This window comes from Phaenicophaeus curvirostris, chromosome 6, assembly GCF_032191515.1.
Source record: "Phaenicophaeus curvirostris isolate KB17595 chromosome 6, BPBGC_Pcur_1.0, whole genome shotgun sequence".
Lineage (NCBI taxonomy): Eukaryota > Metazoa > Chordata > Aves > Cuculiformes > Cuculidae > Phaenicophaeus > Phaenicophaeus curvirostris.
The window spans coordinates 45,915,519-45,939,174 of record NC_091397.1 but is presented as its reverse complement, the minus strand read 5'-3'; the positions used below and the strand labels follow the sequence as shown (position 1 = coordinate 45,939,174).

At 39.9% G+C, this 23,656-nt stretch overlaps 1 protein-coding gene across 1 annotated transcript in view; it reads right to left on the bottom strand.

Annotated features, from left to right (window-relative positions):
• Positions 1 to 23,656, bottom strand: part of LOC138722181 (uncharacterized) — a 45,872-nt gene that overhangs the window by 1,991 nt on the left and 20,225 nt on the right. The window contains exon 3 of the mRNA XM_069860075.1: positions 2,038 to 2,075. Coding sequence (XP_069716176.1) covers positions 2,038 to 2,075 — 38 coding nt within the window. The remainder of the gene's footprint in view (positions 1 to 2,037; positions 2,076 to 23,656) is intronic.

The following is a 23,656-nucleotide window of genomic DNA, read 5'->3' as shown; positions in this document are numbered from 1 at the left end:
TGTTTCTACCCACCCGTGCAGAGGTACCAATAGGATGTAGAATTATGTTTTGGGATTGTGTTATTGATGTTGTTAACACTGGAGAAAGGGAAGACAGCAAGCGTGAATTTGTAATACACCATCCAGCTCAACAAAAGGAGCAGTAAAACCTTTCAAACAGACACAACAGCAAAAACAATTAAGGAAACTCCTTCAGTTCAGAGCTACCTGGGGCGAGCACATGAACTGGCATACAAGCTGCCTGGAGGCCCTGGAGAGCAGTTGCTGAATTAGCAAGGGTTGGAACGACTAATTGGTGATTGTTTATCAAATAATATACTAGCAATTCCACTGTACTCCAAGGGAGAAGGAAGAATAAAGCTGTTTCAGGTGCCACCACTGTGAACTCAGCATATTTCTGAGGTATGTGAGACATATTCTTCAACTCTTTTAAGTATCCATATGCAGACTAGACAGAGGCTGGCAGGAGGCACATTCATAAATGCATTTATTTCAGGTGCCTCTGATAGTTCAGAGGACTCAGACATAAACAGTTGTCTACAAAATATAGATGTGTTTTGGAGGGGAGAAGGAAGAGAATTTATCACTTTTGAGGTGGGAGGAAGGGATGGCAAATATGATGCTGATTAATATAAAGCCTTCTCCTTTCTTGCTGTCCCCTTGTCCTCAATCACACAAAATCAAGAGCCTACTCTGCTACACTCTCTCAGTACACTTGGCACGTACCTCCCTCTCTCTTTCCCTTGCACACTCTCTCTCTTTCTCTCTCTCCATAAAGGGGCATGAAATGAGAAATTTTAGCAAGGTTTCTTTACAGAAGAGAGGCTTGGCTTCAAGCCCAGTATACAGATGTGGGAGGGTGTCTTCAAGGAGAGACTCTCTTAGTGCTGCCCAAGAAAGTGGTACTTCTCATGGTCACAAAGAAAGACTTTATGGGATTCCCTGTCTCAAGCCCATCAGTAGTACCTAGTTCCATGGAGACAATACATGCCCAAGGAGGGAAAAACATCTGCATGATGCTGTCTTGGATTTTTCTTAGCTTGAACTTCAGGCAAAAAGCAACTGCATGTTGAGAAGGATGGTTAAAAAAAAACCAAACCAAAAACAAAACAAAAAAAACCCCAAAACAACCAAAAAGAAAACCTCAAAAATCTTCTGGCATTCTTAGATTTAATATTTCCTTTTTAAATACCATGTCCAATTGTATGACTTGGCCAATTTATACAGAGGATTATTTGTTGTCTTTAGCTTCAGAAAGATTATTCCTTTTCAACAAGTCCTTGTAGGCTCTTGTAATGGTTTATTGGTACTGTTAAACAAGCACAGACAATTTACACTAGCAAAAAAAGCCTTTTGCAGGTACAGTTTTACAACATTTCCATGAGCAAATTAAGTTGTCCACAAAAAGAATCCTTTTTTTTTCCCTGTGGTGTAACTTCATATATACTAGAGCTTTTGCTAGCATAGCAATGATGACAAAAATATAATAAATCCCTTCCTGACACAGCTGTGCCAGCAAGACTAAAGCCTTCGTCTCAATGAGATTGAACTACTTCATATTTCAGCAACATTTATATTACAAGCTTTTCCCCTCACAGCACAGTGCATCCTCCCCAGCTGCCTGTCATTGTTTTGCTTTGTGCCCTTACTCTGGTAACTCTGAGTCTGCTAGGCAACCCTAACATTATCAACTATTCAACTGTATGTTCACTAAGACCATTTAAAAGGTGTTTATTGTATGTAGTTTAAAAAACGTGTCTCTCCATCACACAGACAGACATTACACAATTTTTGATGGCCCTTAGCTTACAGCCAACTCTAACCCACTTCTTGCTGTTATGGTAGTAAACACTGTCCCACAAGGTTGAAATGTACGCTTGCTTTAGTTATCTTTCCCTCCTGTTTTAATATGCACCACACAAACCAAATGCGTCTCGTTTCCACAGCCATACTTCCACTCTGAACACCTCAGGAGGTAAACAAAACAGCCAGCTCTTAACTGACTCTTTTTCTGAGGTTAAGAAGGAAATTTCTTACCATGCCCAATGAAATTCAGAATGTTTCGGTGCAGATGCCTGAAAAAAAGAAAAGAGTCTTTAAAAGACAGTCTTTTGCTCAATGGAATTCTAACTCTGAAAAAAAAATAAAATATTGCCAGCATAATTCTATAGGTTGAGTTAAATAAATAAATACTTATCTGATTAACTGTTGCCTGGAATCCATTTGTGCTTGTATCTCTTGACTTAGTGGCCATATTAAAAAATGTGCACAGGAGATTTGAAATCTGAGGACAACCTAAGGCTTGATTCTAAGAAGGCTCAATGCACCCGTACTTTCCCATGACGTGGGTGAGACAGGTTTAGTCATCAGGTGTGACAGAGAGCAGTCTGTTGCAATCCAACATTACGTGGAGAGCTAACTAGAAAGCAATGTATTTAGCACACATACTGCACACATTACATTACCCTCAAAGAAAAGAAAATCAGGTGTTCCAATATGCAGGTTTTATTCAGGTTAGCTGCATTTCAGTCTCACTGAAAAGCTACAGCAAGTGCCCAGATACAAAGATGTTCACAATTTGGAGATTAGCACCAGACATCAACATCAATGTTATTCACATGTGGAAAACATATTAATATGCTATGTATAGCTATTAAGACAAAAAGACCCTCTGAAAGTATTAAAAAATCTTTGGAAATGAAGACTTCACACAGTACATTTTTTCATTTTTGCATTCCTTTCTGCTTTTTTTTTTTGTTTTTTTAATTCTTCTGCCTCTCTCTTCTGCAAGAACACTCGGTGAGATCTTTCCACAAAAGCACAAATTGATTTTTAAGGGCAGGAGCTTGCATTGTCGTGTGTTTAAACACTACCCTGGTACAAGGCAGATCTGATAACACAAGAATAGCTAGACAAGATTAGCTCAAACTGAGGAAGTCAAGCATCCTATCACGCTCAAAACTTAGACTTTTTCCTTCTTGGGCAAGTGCCAACAGCCAAAGACACCCTCCCTTTGCTCCCCAAAGCCTCCCAACCTCTGGGCCTCCTCAGCTCCCAGCAATCTCTAGTGAGGCGATTCCCTGAACCAGAACTGCATTTTTGTGTACAATAACCCCCAGGAGAGTTTTTCTTAAAGGGTATGTCCAAACACCACTGTTAGCACAGGAACTTTTGGCATCTACAATATCCCAGGGCAATTTCACAGCTATAGGAAGTCCTTTTAGCTAGTTTTAAACTTGTCACCTAACCATTCACTTGAGGCTGCTTGGCTCCTGCGGTATGAGAGGGTGAACAGTCACTTTCTATTTGCTTTCTCAATGTCACTTCTGCCCTGAAAGAACTTTGATTTCTTCGAGCTCAGATATGAAGATGAAAATCTCCAAGTGTCCGTTTGTTTTCCATATGGGAGTCACTCCACATCTTTTATCAACATTTCCTGTATCTTCTCCCCTTCTCCTACATCCTCTCTAAAATAAGGGTGCAATATTCAAGTGTGCCATGTATTTATACTGTAGCATAAATATTTTTTTTTTGTTCAGGATTCCTTTACCAATAATTCCTAGTATTTGGTATTTTATCCTTTTTTATTCTTACATTCAGCAGACTCTTGTATACAATTATTGTAAGCCAAGGTCTCTCCCCAAAGGATAATTTAGATTCTATCACTGTGTATTTCAGTTTAGGATTGTTTCTCCTTCTCTGCACTATTGTATAATCATCATCACTGAATTTCAACTGCCAGATTGTCCTACAGTCATACTATATTGTGAGGCATTTCTGCAGTTCCCTAGTACACTCTCCTCAGCTATCCAACCTGACTTGGTAACACCAAGAGGCTTCTTTGTCTCATTCTCTATCTCTTTCAGGACTATGGCCAACATCACCAGATTCAAGAGTGAGAATTCACTGGTCTCTTCATCACTTTTTTTAAAGCTGTACACTTTTTCCCTAAGCCTTGATTCCTAAACTGAAATTACTATTAATCAATGTTAAGACCTTGCCCCTGATCCCATAGCAGCTTGATTTCATAGAAAGTTTTTGGAGAGATATACACAAACAAAAAAACCTACTTACAACATTTGTTTATTTGATTATAACAAAAGCGCAAACATTCCAAAGCACAAAAATCTCTGCTACTGTCCAATTCTTCTTTAAAGCAACTCTTATCCTTTACATACCAAGCTTTTAGCTTCTTCTTAAAATAACCTGGAACAATTTTTCTCCAGACACAAGAGCTACCCTCTCTGTGGGGAACATGTCCTTTGCTCTGAAGAGGGCTTTTCTCACCATACTTTCTTTAATCACAGTGAACTCCTAAACCGGAGGGCCTACTCCAGTCCCTTGGGATTACTCACATTTATGGACTGCAAACAACTCACTCCTTCCAGGACAATTTAGACAAGGTAGGAGACACCAACTCTGCAGAACTTTTCTGTGGAGTCCATCTGGAAAGACTTTTTTTCCTGTTCTTTCTTATTTTAGAGAAGCCACAGCTCTTCTCTCCCATTCTCAACTGTTTTGTCCACACGCATGGGTTGAACAATGGTGCATGTTCTTACACAGACTGAGCTATATTTTCAATGACATGTTTACACAAGCCCTCTGGTTTTGAATGTCATTCAAACAACACAACACCACATATGGTTTCCCAGCATTTAAGAGCAGCTCAAAAGTCCCAATTTAGACTCTGAGGCCCATCAAACAAAAACGAATGTGATGCATATGTTCCCAGATCTAGCTCAGTAAATGTAGGCTGGAGGAAGTAAAAACATCAACGTTGGTTACTTAATATTACAGTAGATGAATAGGTATAATCTTCTAAATAAAAATAATTGGCTCAGATATAATGCCAATAACCCTTCAGGGTACTAGAGCTGGTGAGCACTTTTGAGAATAATAAAGGAGGTAATTCTTATTGCATGCATGCACTTTAATTACAGAAACTCAATATAAAAAAATTATATTCAAATTATTTGGATAAAGCCAGCTACCCTGAATCAGCAAGCAAAATGCACAGGTATGGCAAAGTACAAAACCAAAAGAACTTCAAGTTTCAGACAGCAATCCAGCATCAGCCAAGCACAACTCCATAATTGCTGGGACAACACAGGGGATGATGCGTGTGCTACAACATGGAATTTCTTTAGGAATAGGACGTCTCCTACATTAAGTACAGGCCCAAGGCACACGCCAGCCATGCAAGAGCTGTCTGGTCCTCACAGTGCAGTGCAGTGGATGGAAAGGTGTCCGCTCAAGCCCTGCATGGCCCCTTATCTAGGTTCTGCACCAGAAGCAGTAAATAATTGCTTCTAAGCAATAAGGAGTAAAACCAATAAAACGAAGAAAACAAGTATCAGTAAGACTATGATGCTGCCTTCTCCAGCAGAGCTCTACCCATTGCAACTTTATAGCACAGAATTAGGTGGTACTTTCTCTTGCTGGGAGACTACTCCAGTGACTGGTCAACATCAGAGTTAAAGGATGCACTTATTCAATAAACACACCCTCTAGATTTCCCCAGGGCACCCAATGGGAACCCCAGTCTTGCCTTTTCAAGAAGATAAATACAGTTGGAAGAGAGCAGTCACCCCCCTGCCAGCCTGGCCAGGACTGCACCTCCTGCAGCACACATTGCTTCCCTAGGACGGAGCACAGCAGGGAGCAGGGAGTGGATTCAGCCCAGCTCATTCACCGTTTAAAAATTAATGGCAAATGCAGCCTCTCTAGCTGCAGATAAGTCACCCCAGAGACCTCTGGAAACTAATGTCAGCCCTCCAACTCCTGTTCCTATTACAGCGTTAATCTTTGAGGTTCATCCACACACCAGTAAATGCTTAAAGTGCCTGTTAGCTCTACCAAAGGACTGATTTTCACTCAGATCACATACACAGAAAGGTAACTGCAACACACGAATACGAACATTCCACTATCAAAGAATGACTTAGAAGTGTCAAATTTTTAATATCACATACTTATTTACTGATGCCTGCCTTAGTAGGCATATGTAACCTAATACTGTATTTTACTGATATTGCAGATGGTATTACCAATCTCCTAAACTCTCTACACTCTCAAAGGATTAGTATGATGTGTAGACGAGTTTTAGCTTACAAAGCACTACTTTAGTGTGTAAGGTTATTGATTTAACTTAGAAATTCTGCTATATAGTGTAGTTTTACTGATTTACCTTTTACAGCAGTGTAAGAATATCTTTTCTCCCCTAAAAACTTTGACACACTTCATTATCCAATACAAAATATTGCACCTGGTGGGATTTTAGGGTAGGCATTCAGTAATCAAAATTATGGACTTTTTGAAAAATTCTCTGTGTTGCAGGCCCCCTCCCGCCTTGCCCATGTCTTTTTTACTAAACAAACTTGGCATATCCCCTAAGCTTTCCAGAAGTTTCTCAGAGAAGCACCCACATTTATATATCAGCATACTCCCCTCCCCTCTTCCAGCCTGAAGGCTTTGACTCTGATCTGTTTTGACATAGGGCAGATACTGACACAGGGAAGATGTTTTTCCACCATCTGGAATACTTCCCAAATGTGCTGATACATTTTCCTTCTTCTCAGCCATAGTAGTCAAAGTAGTCTAGTCTCCTCTCTTTTTGAATGCTTCAGGAATCTCTTGTGTGCCATCTCCAGTCCCAGCTCACACAGTTCCAGCACATATGGAAAGCAGCAGCTGAATAGTGCATACAAATGACAGTAACAAGATAATCCTGTGACATTGCTAAAAGCTTATTTTGAAAGTGCATTTTAAACACAAGACCAAACCCAGGAACCACTGCCAATGACATTCTTTTCTATCTTTTCTTTGTGATCAGCTGTCTCTGCAGCCACACAACTCTAACTCCTACCTTCTGCTCAGCAACACTCTTCCTTCATCACTGCTCATGCAAGTATATTCTCTACTATTAACTATTGTATATGTTTAAATCCTCCTTTATTCTGCTATGTTAATCACTTCCCCACCTTCTTTCATTTCTCTGCTGTTAAATATGATAAGAGAAGTGCTTCTATTTTCCCTTGTGGTGACTTCACAGGGCACAAAATACCATCAGAAAGAAACCTAGAGTCTAATATCAATAAGTAAACTTCCCCCCCTTTCTCTGTGCAGATATAGAGTTACAGGGATAGTTAAATCTGTAAAAAAAGCTCACCTAGTCTGTATCCTGAAGTATATCAACTCACTGATTTTTGTACAGTCAATGAATTATAGTCTTGAATTGTTTTAATCCAAAACCTAGATATTAGCCCATTGCCAGTAGTCAGTGATATGTGCATATGTGACTGTAGCTTAGACCTACAAATCAGTTGCTGCACATCTGTTGTTTCACATCAGCCAGCCACACGTATATTCTTTTTGGCCTATGGCAAATACAGGATAACTCATATTAGCTTAAAAAAAGTCTTGCCTCAAGGGAAGAATGCCATACAGATCTATCCCACTCCAACACTACAAGGAAATAGTTGGTAGTAGGTAAGAATTACACTAAGGTGTCACTTTAGTCTCAGACATTTTACCTTGTTTTACAACGTTCCCACATCTTCATACCTCAAGATAATACTGTCATAATACCTGGGCACTCCCAAACTCTGATTGTACTAGAAAATATATTTAAGTTTATATCTAAATCTCTGTTCTGCTAAGGTAAATAAAGCACTGTGATTTCAAAAGGTACATAGATCATAGACAAACTAGTCTAGCAACCAAAACCTTCTCTCTCACAAAATGATAAATTGTGCCATTCCAGCAGCTATTTAGACCTCGCTGCCTGAACTCACGCTGACCCGAAACATACCCATTCCTTCATTACCCCAAGCTTTGTGCCACTGCGGCATCAAACAGCTTATCTTCTTCCTGCTTAGACCACCTCCAGCAATAGTTTTCTTTTCAAAGACCAAAAAAAAATAAGGCAGACTGTTTAAAATGGACTGTTGTTTATGAAGTTAAAACAAAACAGAGCAGCATGCCCAACTCTGTTCTGTATTTCTCAGCAGAACAACATCCTGCAGTGGCCTCAGCCAGCTGGGCTCTGTGACCCTCTGAGTGATCCCTTGAGTGTGCTCCCATTTTATCAAGCAATGAACTCTCTGGTCCCACAGCCAGCAAGAAGTTTGTCACTGACTTCAGCTGGAAACAGGAACTGGCTCAATCATAAGAAACCTTGAGCTAAATAAAGCAGTGACAAAAGACACAGGCGGGAGGTGGGGGGTGTCAGCTCAGAGTACCATGGGGCACAGTTCTGCTTGTAACCGATGTTACTTGATACTTCCCCAAGTAAAATTTCATCTTTATTTACCAATAACTCTGCAAAACTTTGACCTTCTAGAGTTGGAATCTGGGGTGGAAATACATCGAATATATGCTGCACCGTGATTCAGAGTAGAGGAAAAGGTTTCTAGATATACTGTTGTGGGCAGTTTTGAGGAAGAGGTTACAGACAATGGTGTGGAAGGGGAAAGCTCTTTTTCAAGAAAGGCTCTCCACTCCCTTCCTGCATTAGGTCTGACAATAAATATGACACATCAAAATTCTGCCCTTTGTGTTATGAATGTGTCTAAACAAAAACCTACCTGAATTTGGACAAGGTGTAAGTCCTCAAACAGAACAGAAAAGTAAAGCCCCAGCTCAAAAACTGTCAATAGAGATGCATTTGATTTTTATCTGGTTTAGCCGATAAGCTGCTTACACAAATTCAGCCATTCCCTCAAGGCTCCCAACTCAGCAGGTCTACTCCAGCCTGGGGCTGAGTGGGACTTTCATTGGAACCGCAATTCCAGTGTGCTGTATATTGCCAGATCCAGACATCTAAAACAAAAGTGTGCCTACCCTACTCCCCCATCAGTGTTTTCCCAGCCAAAATCCTCTGTTTGGTCCAGGGCATGTGGAAGATGGAAGAAAAAGGTTTCAGAACCAGATGTAGTAGGGACAAAAGTGTTGGGTCTGCAAAGTTTAGAGAGAAATAGAGGGAGACAAAGTATGTAGCTCCTAATGACTGGCCTGAAAAGGCTGAAATGGGAATGGATGAGAAATGGGATCTGACAGTCACGGAGGCTAAGATCATTCACAAGTCTGGCACCGAAATTTGACAAAGAAACCCATGACAAGGAATCCATATGGTGTGAAAAAGTGGGCAACAGTCACAGCTCAGATGATCTTGGATGTAGAAGAAATGTTGAGACTATGTCCAAGGGGTAGCAGTTGGCTGAAGTGTCTTTGGAAAGGAGCTCAGGTCTGAGGTTCAGTGAGAACAAACCGATATGGCAGAAAATACCAAAGTCCAAGCAGAGATGGATCAGTACAAAATCAATGATCAAGGGATTTTGTGCAGCTGAGCCAAAAGTTGAGATTTCTGACAAATATCTGTGAAATAAACCATAAAGCAGATTGATGCTCCTTCATGCCAGCCTGTGGGGAAGATGCTTGGTGGCCACCAGTCATTGTGCTAGCCAAGTGTGGAGGACAGGAAGAGCTGCAGTCTGCCCAGTGACTCACAGAGGTGCACATTTCACACCATATCATTAATTCTGGTTTTGTAAAAAGTGAGTTGGCAGGAAGCAACTTCTTCCCTCATGCCTCTCACATTCCCTGCTCTTTTTATGTATGTTTATTTTAAAAGATTTAGTTACCTACAGGTCAGCCCATCTCTAGGGTGCCTCACCGTTTACTCATCAACCTTCACTTGAAGGTCAAAAAGAGTCAGGAAATTCTGTTGTCTTTCACTTGCTGGGAAATCTGCACGTACTTGCACAAAGTCCTTGCGCTCTGGAGGAGATGAAAAAAGGGATATTCTACATGCTTGAGAAATAGTTATGGCCTTATTTAACTGTATAGCCTCTTTTCCCTCAAAGCGATTTTTAATCCTAATATCACACAAAATCACCACTTGTGCACTAAGCTAAAAGTCAATCTGAGCAGCCTCATTGACTTAGGGCAGCATTCCTTCTCATGAATGAGCACAGACAGTATTGTTCTCAGTTTTGTTTGTGAATTTATTTAAAACATAGTGATTTCAAGTTTTGCATGACACTTCCCATCAGTTATTTGAAAAAAAAAACTTTGTTAAATAAAATCTGTAAGCATCATTACAGATGAGAAAAAACAGAACCCTGTGAGAAGAGTGTTTGTCTCAGCTCCTTGTGCAACCCGGGAGGTGAGTTGGAAGAGAAAAACAGTGTCACGTATCCTACTACAGCACAAGCCACCTATATGCGAACAAAAAACCCAAATTCAAAATTATTTAGTTCATGGTGACACTCAACCTTCAGTAAAAGGGCTGGAAAAAATCCCTCTCGATCGCTGTCATAGTTCACGAACTTGCAAAAAACTTTCAAATTCAGAGCACAAAATAAATCTGCCATATCTGAAAACATGACCCTGCTTCCCTTGCCGCTCTGAGAAATACCAGGTCATTTGTTACCTGGAAGGATCACTTCATTCAGACCCCGATGCTATTTCCTTCCCAATGCTTCACAGGTTGCATGGCTGATAAAGGGAAAGACAGTTCTTGCTAAACCTGTAGCATCTCAGAGGTTTAATTTACCTCCAGAGGAGGTTCTTGTGTTTACATAACTACTCCTTCCCCCTTTAGATGCTGCTTCTTGATATTTGCAGTTCAGCACAGATGCACTGTTTGTTGCACAGGGGTTGGGCCAGCACAAGTTGTTTAGCCTGGCAGTTTGAAATAACATGTTAGGATGCCTTTTACAGAAGAACAAATATCAACTATATTAGGAAATATCACTTGTGTGATGCACTATTTTCCAAGACCACCATGGTTGCACTGCCTCGCTCTGATCAGCCACATTAGTATTTGAATACTGGATGACAACAGTTGAAGATTAATTCCAGTAAGTTATTCACGCCTGGAGGCTCAGATTTCCAAGCAAAAGCATGTGGGCTAGACTATGGCATTTCACCACAGCCCCAAGGAAAGTGCAGTGGGAAGTCACCCAGCCCCGGGAGGGTCAGAATAGCTCATACCTTTGTAAAACAATCCCTTTTCCTGCTTCTCTGTATCCAGGACACTTCACTGCAGGAGATGATACGCCAGGGGCCTTTCTTTGCTCCCAGCCGGCACTGCCAGACTGCTTGTTTTCAAAAGGGGGTGTGGACATTCTCAACCTTGTATCCCCATTGGAGAAAGACGCTTCATTTTTCACCCAGGGAAGCAAAAAGGGCCATTCTCAGAACAGCCTTCCTTGCAAGACCAGGATGCGTTTCTGTGACTGATCAAGTTGGGACTGGATTCGCCCTCCGCATTTATTTCAGTTCCACGCTCCTTACATAAGAGTCTTGAAGCCGAGAAGGGCTTGAGAACTTGACAGTGCGAGAAGAGATACTGTAAAAAAAAGCGTGAAGGCCTAAGTGGTGAAGAGCCTCTCGAGAATGCTTTTTGCCACAAGTACAAACGGTTTTCCATGGATTGGTAGCAATGAACACGGAGCGTGAAACTGATGCCTGGGAGCATTACTGGAAAGCATGGGCAGAGGGGTTCAACTAGGCAGCGCCTGACCCACTGCAGAAGGAGAGCCAAGGAGTGCATGCCTCCTACTGCTACTTCTCTCCTAAGGTTTGAGGTATATTAATGGCAGTGATGTTATTTGAAATATTACATATTTTTTCTTGAAATCACCATTATACTCAATATTTTCTTTTCCATTTTTTTAAAATAATGAGGAAGTAGTCTACTTTTCAGAAGTACCCAGCAACCCTAGCTCAACCGCAACAACATCTAAGGGTGTACATTCAGCATGCAAAAGTCCACTGAACACAGGACTAGAAGATATTACTTGCTGATTCCCACCTTTGAAATGGAAGCTCAGAACTAGCAAAAAGCAAATCTCTCTACTATTACATTCAGTACTACCAAATCACTATGCAGAAACCACTAAGGCTTTGATCCCATCAAGTCTTAAACACATGAGTCCAGCTGCTATTGTCTGGCTGTCTTGAAATTTGACATCTCCATGTAACAAGTAACAGAATATGAAAATGTTGAGCACATATTAATTAAGAGAAATGCAGGTTAGACTGAATTGCTTAATATACTGAACACTAGTTTAATGACTGAACCCATGTTTATGCTAGCCAGAAGTTCAGACAGAAATCACCTTGGAACATAGGGCGTTCAGTTTCAAAACAGGACCAAACAACAACAAAGCAACTATTAAAACTAGCTGCAAGTTCTCTACTGGTTGGTACTCAAAATCAGAAAGATTTTTAAAATAACTAATAAGAGTGTAAGAAATTTCTTAGGCTAAATATAAACAGTATAAAACACCAATCTTTCAGGCTCTCTGGAAAAAAAAATATCCAAATTTAAAATCCTCTCCTCCTCCCTTCTACAACCAGGGCAGTGACAGGAGACATTTACAATGATGTGTAGTGAAGTCAATTTTTTTCCATTGCTTTGCAGTCACGTATGCCTCTGTAAAATGGACAGAAAAATGCTACCAGTGGGGAGAGACAGAATTTCTGGTTGGTGCCTTTTATCCCGCACTATTTCACTGCAGCACGGGCATGAAACAGGCTCACACTGCTCTCATGGATCATTACAAAAGTCCAGGTCAACAAAGATCAGGCTCCTTGTCTAATCTGTTAGTTGTTACCCTGATGCTGGGATTACTTCTTTCAGTCACAGGCCTCTATGTTTCCTCTCCTTTTCTGCTAAGGATGCACTGAGCAGCAGCAGCCAAGATTCGCCTTCTTCTGGCTCCCTCGGGACTGAAGGGCCAGGGACCTTGCTTATGTGATGCCAGGCTATAGAGCAGCATCTGGTGCTGTGAGGATTTGTGGGGCTGCAGGTACCCCAGTTTCCAAAATACACAGCACTACGCTGGCGAGAGATGGCTGGAAGTGATTCAGTGCTGCTGTCTGTTGAGATTACAGGAATTTTTGTTTGGGTTGTGTCTGCTGGCTGCCACAACCACTCCAAAGATTTCCACTGAGTTTAAAAAGCACCCCTTTCACATCTATTAACCAGCAGCTCTGGTTATTGAAGCAAATTATCCATGTTGTAAAGTCAGTTATATGCAACTACAAGTTACTGAAGATCACAAAGACCTCAATGAACAGAGAGAGGGCGGGAATAAAAAAATGAAAAAAAAAATCTAAACCCCAAAACCATCTTCACCGTTATGATGGCTACTTTAGAGGCTCCATTTTAAAAGCAGCAAGCTCAGGATTTCAGCCTGAGGTATAGACAGCACTGAGACAACAGGTTTGCTCCAAATTCAATATAACTAATGTTTACCAGAGGAGGAAAAAGTTCAGAATATAGAGCAGGTCAGGTAAAAGGACTGTGCAAAACTGAAAACAACTGCGAGATGGGGTACATATGGAAGATGTGCTGACTATTAAGGAGTAGAGACAAAGAAAAAGGGTGTTGGATTGTGGTCGGAGTAATGGACTGTATAGTGCCATGAGCTAGCATCCGAGACTGAAACCTCCTACAGTCACATTCCAAGGGAAACGGCATTAGGTGGGGCTGGGCTTAGTCCTCACAGCTTTGCGGAGAAGGGCACAAGAACTTACTAGATAGAATCCCACACTTTCACATTTCATCTCAGTCCTTACCAATTTTCAACCTACACCTCCTGGTAAAGAGCAAGTTCAGGTGTGAACAAGCATTTGGGAAAGCGTTGATAGTTATCCTTCTCTGGCTTCCTTCAGCCCAAACTAAAGCAGGGTAGAGCAGACTGTGAATAAAATACTGGAAAAAAAAGAAAGAAAAGAAAGAAAAAAAAAAAGAAGGAAGAAAAGATGCGTCTAAACTACACAGTGGAAGGCAGTGAGCAAATTTAACGAGCAGGGATTTTTTCCTCTAAAATTTTGCATAAGAATCATAAGGAGCCAATGAGATAGGGAAAATTCTAGAAAAATAGCTGAAAAGATCCAGGTTTACAGCCTCTTTTCTGTAGCATTTTTTCTTAAGATAAAATTTGCTTTAATTAAATAATAAATATCAGATAAAATAAGCTATTGAAAAAAACAATGTGTTGAACATTTGCAAAAAGCTCTGTAGCCATGCCCTTCCAGAGATGCACCCCAGGGCCAGCTGGGAGCTGTCTGTGACAATCTGATGCTTCTAGAGGGGCTGGGAAAGGGAGAAGACAGAAGTAACTCACTAACTTTCAACATTACTCTTCTAAGTAGTAATGTCAAGAAGAAAACCAGGATCCATTCTACTTTTATTACTCCAAATCGGGTCTCTCCCCTCTACTCCCAAATGCAGTCCTTCAGCACTTTTAGGTCTTGATCTTAGATGCCCGTATACAGCTAGTCCCCTGACAGTCAATAAAGGCATGAATTAATAAATAGATAATTAGACCTAAGTATTTCCATGATCCAATTCTACCCTGGCTCTTGCTGCATTAATCCATGCACAAATAGCCTTAAAGCACAGGTGATTAACACTGCCTAAAAACAGACGTACTACTTCTGTACTTCACAGCAGTTGAGCATTTGAAGATGCAGTGTATCCTTTCATATTAACTGAGGTTCCTACTAATCAGAAGCCCAATAGAGCAGTACTATTGGAAATGCCACTTGATCAGTCTGTGACTCAAGGAGAAGAGCCTTATTTATTATTAAAGCAAAAATTCTCATTAAACTGTATTTTTCAGTAAACCTGGAAGAAGCTGATCTCCACAGTGTTTTAGCTTGTTCTGTTATAATCTTAAGCAGCACACCAAATACAGTGTTTCCCAAAGCTGTTTGGAAAGAGCAAAAAGAGCCTTTTTACCTCCTTCGCGTTTTAGCTAGCATAACGAACATGGAGATATAAACATTTAGGGAAATAGTGAACAAATACTTTTCCCTTTCCTCAAATTCTTGCAAAACTTGACTTTGGGGATGTTCAGCTTCCCTTTGGAGCTGCCCTCTGAGACAGATGCCAATATTCAAGACTCAGAAAGTGAGAGGTCACATAAAGCAATGATTTCAGGTAATCGGATCTGCAGAGTTACTGAGACATCAGCATGTTTGTCACTGTTTCACAGGAGCTTAAAGCACATAAACAAAATCAATTCCAAGTCCAGAATCCCAAATAAATAAATTTGTTATCTACACATATGAGAGAGAGGGAAGCAGTTTTCCCTGAAGCCACTCATATTTACATCAACAGAACAGAGTAACCGACTGTTTCCAAACACTTTAGAATTGTTAAAGGCAAAACATAAATTGACCTTGTTTCACGGTAACATAGTCTTAATAAATACAACCAGCATCAGTATCACAGTCCTATCCTACCTACCACTGGTCCAGTCTACCACTTTAAATTTATTATTGAGCAGAGAAACAAAAAGTGAAGGTGTTTGTTTGTTTGTCTTTGAAGTTAATTGGTGAGTCAGTATTCACTGGCAGGTAAGTCAGTACAAGAATACTTCTATGCACGGTCGCAGTCCATGATGTTCCAGCAAACTTCCTGCAGAAATCAATAAGAGTTGTGTCTGTGTAAGAAAGAGTTCAGCTAGGTACAGCAAGAATTACAGAGCACATTCTAATTCTATTAGAAATAAATGAGCTCATTTACATTTTAATTCTGTGGAACAAGCCACTCTCAACAGAGCAGTTTGCTAGAGTTACTGCAGATGTACAGAAGTTATAATTTTCATCATAAATGCATATTGCAACAAAAATCTCATCAGAGAAACCAGAGAACCAATAGGCATATTAGAGAAACTGCCTGTCTGGGAGGTCCCTCCAGATCTGCATGAACATGGTCTCTTCCTATCTCACTGTATGTTGTTGCATAGCTAAATACCACAAGAAGTCTCATTTGTCAGAATGGAAATAAGCACAGAAAACATTGTACTTTTCATTGGCCCTTTGAAATTATAAAGACCATACAGATGGAAATAATGCCAAAATACTTAAAGCCATAAATAATTTAACTAATTAAGTTCAAATAAATACATTAGAATAAGTACAGAACGTACCGATTCTCCCTTCTCTCATTCAGGGTTTAATTTCTATGAATTTTGTAGTCCTTAAACTAAGAACCTGCCATCCTTGACTAGATCACAGGATGGAAAGGCAAACCCCACTGTCTGGATGCTGCAGTGCACCAAAATGCCATTTCAATTTTTTTCTCACTTAGCAGAGACTGCAATCAGGGCTGGGTTGAAGCCTGCTTAGGGGATGAGGACATTGGTTTTATTGCATGCCTTTTAGATTCACTGCGATCTTAATATTGCTCATGAGAAATTCAGGTAATATTTGGCAAATAACTATGTCTCAATAAAACAACTCAAACCCCTCAAATATAAAAAGACTTTGGAATATAGTCTTTATTAGTCATGATTTCTACAGTGACAATCACATGTTTATGGGGTTCTAGTATTTATGACAAACAGAAAGACTGAGTCCTCATTTTAAGTTGCTGTTCTTAGGTAGGGAAGGAATATTAACCCAAGGCTTTCATTTCTGAGGAGATCGATCTAATCATTTGTTTGAAAGCTATTCTGAGGTTGATTTTTCTTCACTGTTTCTACCTAGGCTTATATCACTTTATACAAAACAATTATGGAAGCCAAAATGAGAAAACTTCCAAGTCACTCTGGCTCTCTTTCTGGCCCTATGACCATTAGCATTATTAGTTTTATGATGGAAGAGCTTTGGGATAACAGAGCATCCCAAGAGAACCTATAGCTCTGTAGTGAGAGCATTGCCAAAATGAGGCGAGAGAAGGTTTCGCACAAAGTGCAGATCTGAGCCAAGGCCAAGCACAATCCAAACCAGGTCTCTGGTATCTCCAGCAGTGGGGTGAAATGAGCACTATTTTCCTTCTTTCTTCTCTCCTCTTCCCATCTGTGACTTCAGTCCTTTGGTTTTCTCTAGAAAGCCTCAAAATAAAATGGGTTTTCATAGGGCTGGGTCTATTGGTTACACGCAAGTAATTTTGTAAAATGTTTTCTCCCAACTTTCCCAGAAAAAAAAACAGAACAAATTCCTTTCCCAGCCCCTCCTCCCTGCAACCCCAAAAGAGGAAAAGAAGGCTAAAGCACTGAGTCAGCATTCATTATACATTGAAAAATGTGATGGCAGTCAGATCATTTTCAAGAAGCAGTGAATAGTAAAAAAGGAGTGCTTGATGAATATTTTCCTAGATTTGGAATCTTATATGTAAACAGAGAGTATGGATTTAGCAGTTCTATCCACACAAACCTTATGTGTATGCCATTGTCAGAATATATCATCACCTCAAGTAAATATTTCCTAAAATTATTTTATGGACTCTGGCTTAGAACTGGGGCATCTCAAGAACGGTTCCTCGCAACTGTACACGTATGTGCAAGTACCACTGTTATCTTCTCTAACCACACACTGAAACGTGTCTGTAGCGAAGAGGGAAAAATACTGAAACATACAGAACAAGGAAAGAGTCGGTATGATTTTGCTCTGCTTGTCATCATGCAGCAGGAGGAAGGTGATCTATTGATACTGGGTGTAAAGATAGTTCTTCTTCTGATCCACTGTTGCTTTTGATAACAGCAGTAAGCTGTTGAAAGAGAACAAACGGTCTCCCCTACATACATTGTTAGAGTAGGAGACAAAAGAATACCTGTTTTGAATCACTGAGGACTATTACTGTAACAAAGTACAAGATAACATTTCACCAGAGGATACAAGAGATTCTGAGAGGTGCAACAATGAAACCAGACAACATTTCCATCATCTTATCAAACTGCTCAGGGTACTTACTGAAAAGTGGATGGAAATAATAGCAAATAGAGAGCAGACACAGTTGATCTTTATACAAAGGCTTTTTGATAAATAATAAAACTGGTGCGCTGGCCTTTGCCAACTCACATTGCTTAAAAGACAGGATATAAGACAGGCCTAAACAATTTTAAGATAAACAAATACATACACAACAGGGAAATACTGCATGAATGAATTCCCCCGTTCTCCTTTTTCAAGCAGTTCAAGAAGCAATCAAAGCACTCTGAGGTTTAGTATGCTTTCACATACTTTTTTTGACACGCTGCTTTACAGAAGCTTCATAACAGCCCCTATCAGTAGCTTTGGTGTCACTGTACAGTATATAAATGGAATAGGCAGATCTTTGACATAAAAATAATAATCTCTGGTAAAATTACAATACTACAGAGTATCATAGCATCAGAACTGTGGAAATATTAATACATGAATCTTTGACAATACAATGTAAGATGTCACTTTGAGCAGTTATTATGCTAATAACAGATACTTATTATAAAACAACATGAAAGAGGTAAGCTATGTGGGTGTAGAAAGGGATATTTAGTATTCATAAAATGTATTAAAAAGGAAGAAAAACCCAGTGCTTCATACAGCATCTAATCCCACATTAGGCAGATCAGGAGTTCCCTGGCAGATGGGTGTCAGGGTACCCTGGGACTTGGATGAAGCAGCGCTTGATCTCTCAAGGGAGAGCGCTTGCCAATATAACTTTCAGCATCCTTCGAGCTTCTTTTTTGATATGCAGTGGGCCAAACTGGGACTGAAATCATGAAGGCGAGGGAAGAGCAGCACTAGAGCTTTGAGGATTAAGTAGAAAAACTGTTCATCAAGTCTATCAGGGTTTCAAGAGAACATATTCTGCTCTGCGCTTACTGACTTTAAAATAAAATTTTGAAAATGAAAATAAAAAATAAGAGGTGATACTAGAAAGTCACATACCACAATGGGGAAAAGGTCTCATACCCGATTCCCTATACAAAGCAAGCAAACAAGCCAGCATCATGACTGGTTCCATTTAAGCTACAAGAAAGCATCCATTTACATTATGGAAAAAAAAACCTCTAAGACTATGAAATGTTGCATTTAAAGCCAAAGGAAATATTTACAAAGGGTTTGTAATATAAGGAGGAATCCAAGGAAAGAGAGTCTCTATTGGCCTGATGGCTAAAGAGTAAATTTCTCTCGGGTATGTCTGCTTGGGGAAGGCGCAAGTTATAGCTAGTCTACATTAACTCTCACCTGGATGCTCTTACTCCGCACTAAGGCCGCCTTTTTTCATCTAATCTGAACTACAGAGGCACTCTGGGGGTAGAATCACCCTTCTGGCACAGTGCTACTACACTGTAAATTCAAATTGTGGTTGTATTTTACAAAAACTTCTTCCATATAACCAAAACGCAGGCAGCGTGTTCATGTGCAACTGAAATCATTTTCACCCTTACAAATCTACACTTCATCCCTGAAACAGACACACCATGTTTGTGACATGAGAGTGTAAGAAGCAACGCTTCAGACAACTGCCATAAATAAAATTCTTACATGCACAAACATAATCCATTTCAAACAGGAATGTTGGTACTTATGCTGTAGTGGTTGGAAATACCTGTCTTTCAACATTAAGCCTTGCGAGAATAATGCTTAGCTGCTATCTAAACCTTAGTGATTGCAGCAGAACACCTTGAGGCAGCTGTGTGATTACTTATCACAGCTCCCAGTCTGGGAGCTGCCACATAGCTTGCCTTCAGGTATGTGGAATAATGCAGACCCCTTATTTCCAACAAATAATGCAGGGAATCATTCGGATTTTGCTTACAGTTGTAAGGTTTTCCTTGTGCATGCTTCTATGTACAGATGCGTTTCCAGGACAATTACACTGATCAGGAACTAGATCATAGGTCCCTCTTTTAACTACTTGGCAATTTTCTGGGACAACTTTACTCAACCAACTACCCACCTACCCGCTATCCTTCTCCCCTCTTTCAGATTCCTACAAGATTTTCAGAGTAGATGCAGGTTGCCTTATAACTTTGTAGCCTTTTACGTGGTTTTAGTTACCTTTTGTGGTATAAAGAAGAATGGCCACCTGCAAAAGCTATTGACAGAAACCTGGGGAGTCTGAAAACTATATTGAAAGTTACTTCTTTAGTAGCACAACACCAGTAGACAGCTGTGACTAGCCACTGGTGTGTTCAAATTCCTGAAGCCACAATCATTGGCTCCTGGGGTATGCCCATTGCAGAAAGAAAAACTGTCTTTGCCCTACTTTTGATCTAAATTTGATTATTGACCTGTATACTAAGAACATGACTCGGAGACTAACAGTTTCTTCCTGTAGAAAGCACTACTGCAGTTATCAGTTAGACCTGGAGCAGGCTGGGAACATGATGAGAACAGAGGCCACATACGAGAGAGCAGTAACAGTTTTCCACTACACATGCCCTTTAAGGACATGCAGACTTAGAAAAAGTGCTTAGGCACACCCCTGTCAACGCTCATGATCAAATTCCTACTTTTACAGTACTTAGTTTTTTCCCTAAACCTTCAGTTCTAATAATCAAGATGTTTTCTTGCACTTGCAAAATTCCCTTAAAGAAAGGTGGTGGGCAGAGCATAAGAGAAAGCTTATTCCTTCAGAATCTGAAAAGCAGAAGTTATTCATAAATCATTCATCAGTGCTAAGCCATGCTCATCACTGGGATCCTGATTCATGATTTGAACTGTGAAGTCTAGCAGAACTGCTGAATTTCCCTTCCCAACAGGTGAACATAACTCATTTTACTCTCTGTGCTAGGGAGCTCTGGAAGTTTTCTTGGCATTTTAAGCCTGTCCTTCAGGCTCTAAAACTATACTCTTCCTTTCTAATACCAAAGCCTCACTGAGACCATGATTAAAGAGCCTATACTTACAGATACCAGCAGACGGCACAGGTTGTCAGTTTTATTACAGGTCAGGAATTGGTTTCTCTGTGTACTCTATACTTCAGAGTTTAATGTGAGAATAGGGTTTACTAACAGGCAAGTCAGATCGGCTAAACAACAGGATTCAGTCTTGATTATCAATTAAGCAGGTATAAAACCAGCTAAACAGATGGTTTCTGCCAGTCAGCAAAAGTCTTAAGGGGAAGAGAACTCACATTCATTCACAGAAATATCTTACGCAAAACTAAAACGAATCCAACAAAGATGTGTCTCACATGGTGTTTTAAACTTTTCTTTGCTTAAAAAAAAGTGAAAGGAAAGCCTGGATACTGTAAAATATTGGTTAAGCAATAGAATTCTACAGTTTCATTTGCTTTGTGAATTTGTTTCTTACAATTCAGAGTGCTAATCAGTTTCTAGGAAAACACGATGTAAAATTATTAACTACTGTTGCTGCTTGGGAGTGCCACATTAGGTATCTCAATCTCACTGTATTAAGCATATCTACACACACACATACAAGCAGTTTCAGCCCGCAAGACTATCAAAAGTAAAGGCACAGAAGCCAGGTGTTGGAGTCCTCGCCCCATTTTCACTGAGGCTCAGCTCCAGTTATTCTCCCTTATTTTTGACCAGTTTCCCTCTCCTTTTCTCACACTTCGGCTTCTGCGCAGGTTCAAACAGATACTTATTTTTTAATTGCCAAAATAAACGTTGCTTTCTCCTGCACAGTTCATGACGTGGTTTCCACACAAAGATGACACTGTCCCATAGCATTTAATGGGCAACATTCAGTTTTGGATCAGTAGCAAGCTGAAAGTCTGGTAATGTGCACTCTCCTAATTTAGAATGGAGCTTTATAACACTGAAATACTGCGAGAAGCTCCATTGCTTGCTCTTCCATTAATTTTCTTACTTAGTGTGTTGGATTCTCATCAGCAATTCTTAATTGATGTACTATGAGCCATGCCATCAAATATTCTCTACGGCTCTAGTTGGCAACAATGGGTAGTTTCTAAATTTTGGTAAGCTACTGATTATTTAGTTTGTGATTACTTCAGAGTAAAGACCTTCCTACATTTTGGAAAGCCCCAATAAATAGAGGGCACTGCTACAGATAACTAGTATACTATAATAAGGATTCTTATGATGGTAATGCGTGATGCACAACCATTTTCCAGATGCAACAGAACTAACTGTGCTGCCAACTGAAAGAGCCAAATCCAAAACAGATCTGTGAGAGGAATTACTGCTGAATCAATCTCGTCACTGAGAAATGCTTCAGTTCTATAAACTCTCGTTCACATTAGCATAGTCTTCATAAAGCTAACGAAATGCATTGTGCCTCTAACACAGCTTTAAAACCTATGTAACTCCCATATAGGTGATTGAAATTAATCTGAGTCGGAACTCCCATATAGGTGATTGAAATTAATCTGAGTCGGAACTGGCATACAGGAGAGCCAGGACTAAGAACGTTTTGCATCATAGCAAAAAGGGTATCTCCTAAAAGCTATCACAGTAGTGTGACACCATTGCCAAGCAGTGTCTGGCTGGACCAAGAGTTGCCTGACAGCGGTTCCATCCTGAGTGAGGAGAACAATGTGGTGGCTCCACTGCGTTACTGCAGCTGCATCACCACCCATACATCCTTTACACACACAAGTCTTAGAGCAGAACTGGCCTCGTTGGTTTGTCTGTAGGGTAAAATATTTCTCCATGTAAAGAAGAACTCTGTTTCTTCTTAAGTTTTAAAGTGCATAGGCTTAGCTATTAAACTATTTAGTTTAACTCTCTTGAAACAAAAGCTGAAGAACTTCACCCAGATACACAATACGATCAAAACCACCAAGAGGCAGACTTACATCACACCCTTTCCTAGCTTAGCTAATCTTTAGATTTTTAGTCTTTTTAATCCTCCTTTATAAATCAATACCACTAGCTTCCAATTATTTTAGTAGCAGGCTCTCTGAGCTGTATCGTGTAAAGAAAATTAATGACCTTTAAAACAGAAAGTTTACTTACACAGACATTAATTGCTATTGTATCACAGATGAACTGTTAAGCAGTCCCATGATATGTTTTACTCAAGTACCTAATTCCAGCAAAGGTAATACTTTACTCAAACCCTTGGATAACAAAAGGTCAAACACAATGAAGTTCCTATCAGAGAAATAACCTACTCGGGTCTATTTGCCAACTATTACAAACAAGTTGCCCATATACATCATTAAGTGCTGAATCCCACTATGATAATATGTCATAAACCTGATTGCAATTACAGCTACTTAGGCAGAAGATATCATTTTAAGCAGAGAATCACTGCTCTGGACAAGTTTTATGAATTATTCTCATTGACTATCATTTCCAATTAGAGGAAATAAAAGTATTAAATGGCCACTTTGATGTTGGAAGTGACCTTTTATCTGGACTCTTTCCCTAACAGATGAGGGTTAAATTTACTGTGACAGCACCTAACCACATATGGTGTGGTCTGTGATTTGATGGTGCTGGCATCACATCAGCAGTGGGCAGAGCTGGTAAAACCATTACATGTAGTGTTTGTATCAGGAGTATGCTTATTACTATCCTAGGAAGTAGGAAAATGTAGGCATTTTCCAATTACCTACTTTACATTTCAGTAGCTAAAAAAACGACACATAGCTATACTATTACCTACAAAGGGATTTTTTTCACAGGAACACACATTTTTCTCTTTAATATTTTTTTCCTGCTTAGTGAATCTCAACTTCTTTTAATTTCAGCTCCAAAATGCTAGTGTTCCAAATAACAAATAATAACCACAAGTAAGCAAATCATAGCTAGCATCCTCCTTTCCAAACAAAGAAAATATAGTATTTCTAACATAGTACTGCCTCTTTCAGTTAGCACAGCCGTGTGAAATCAAATCTAAAAGCTCTAGTGAGCAATTTTTTTACTAATCCTGTGTAACACATCTTGCAAAAGTGTCAAAAAGAAATATAGATCATTCGCTGAAT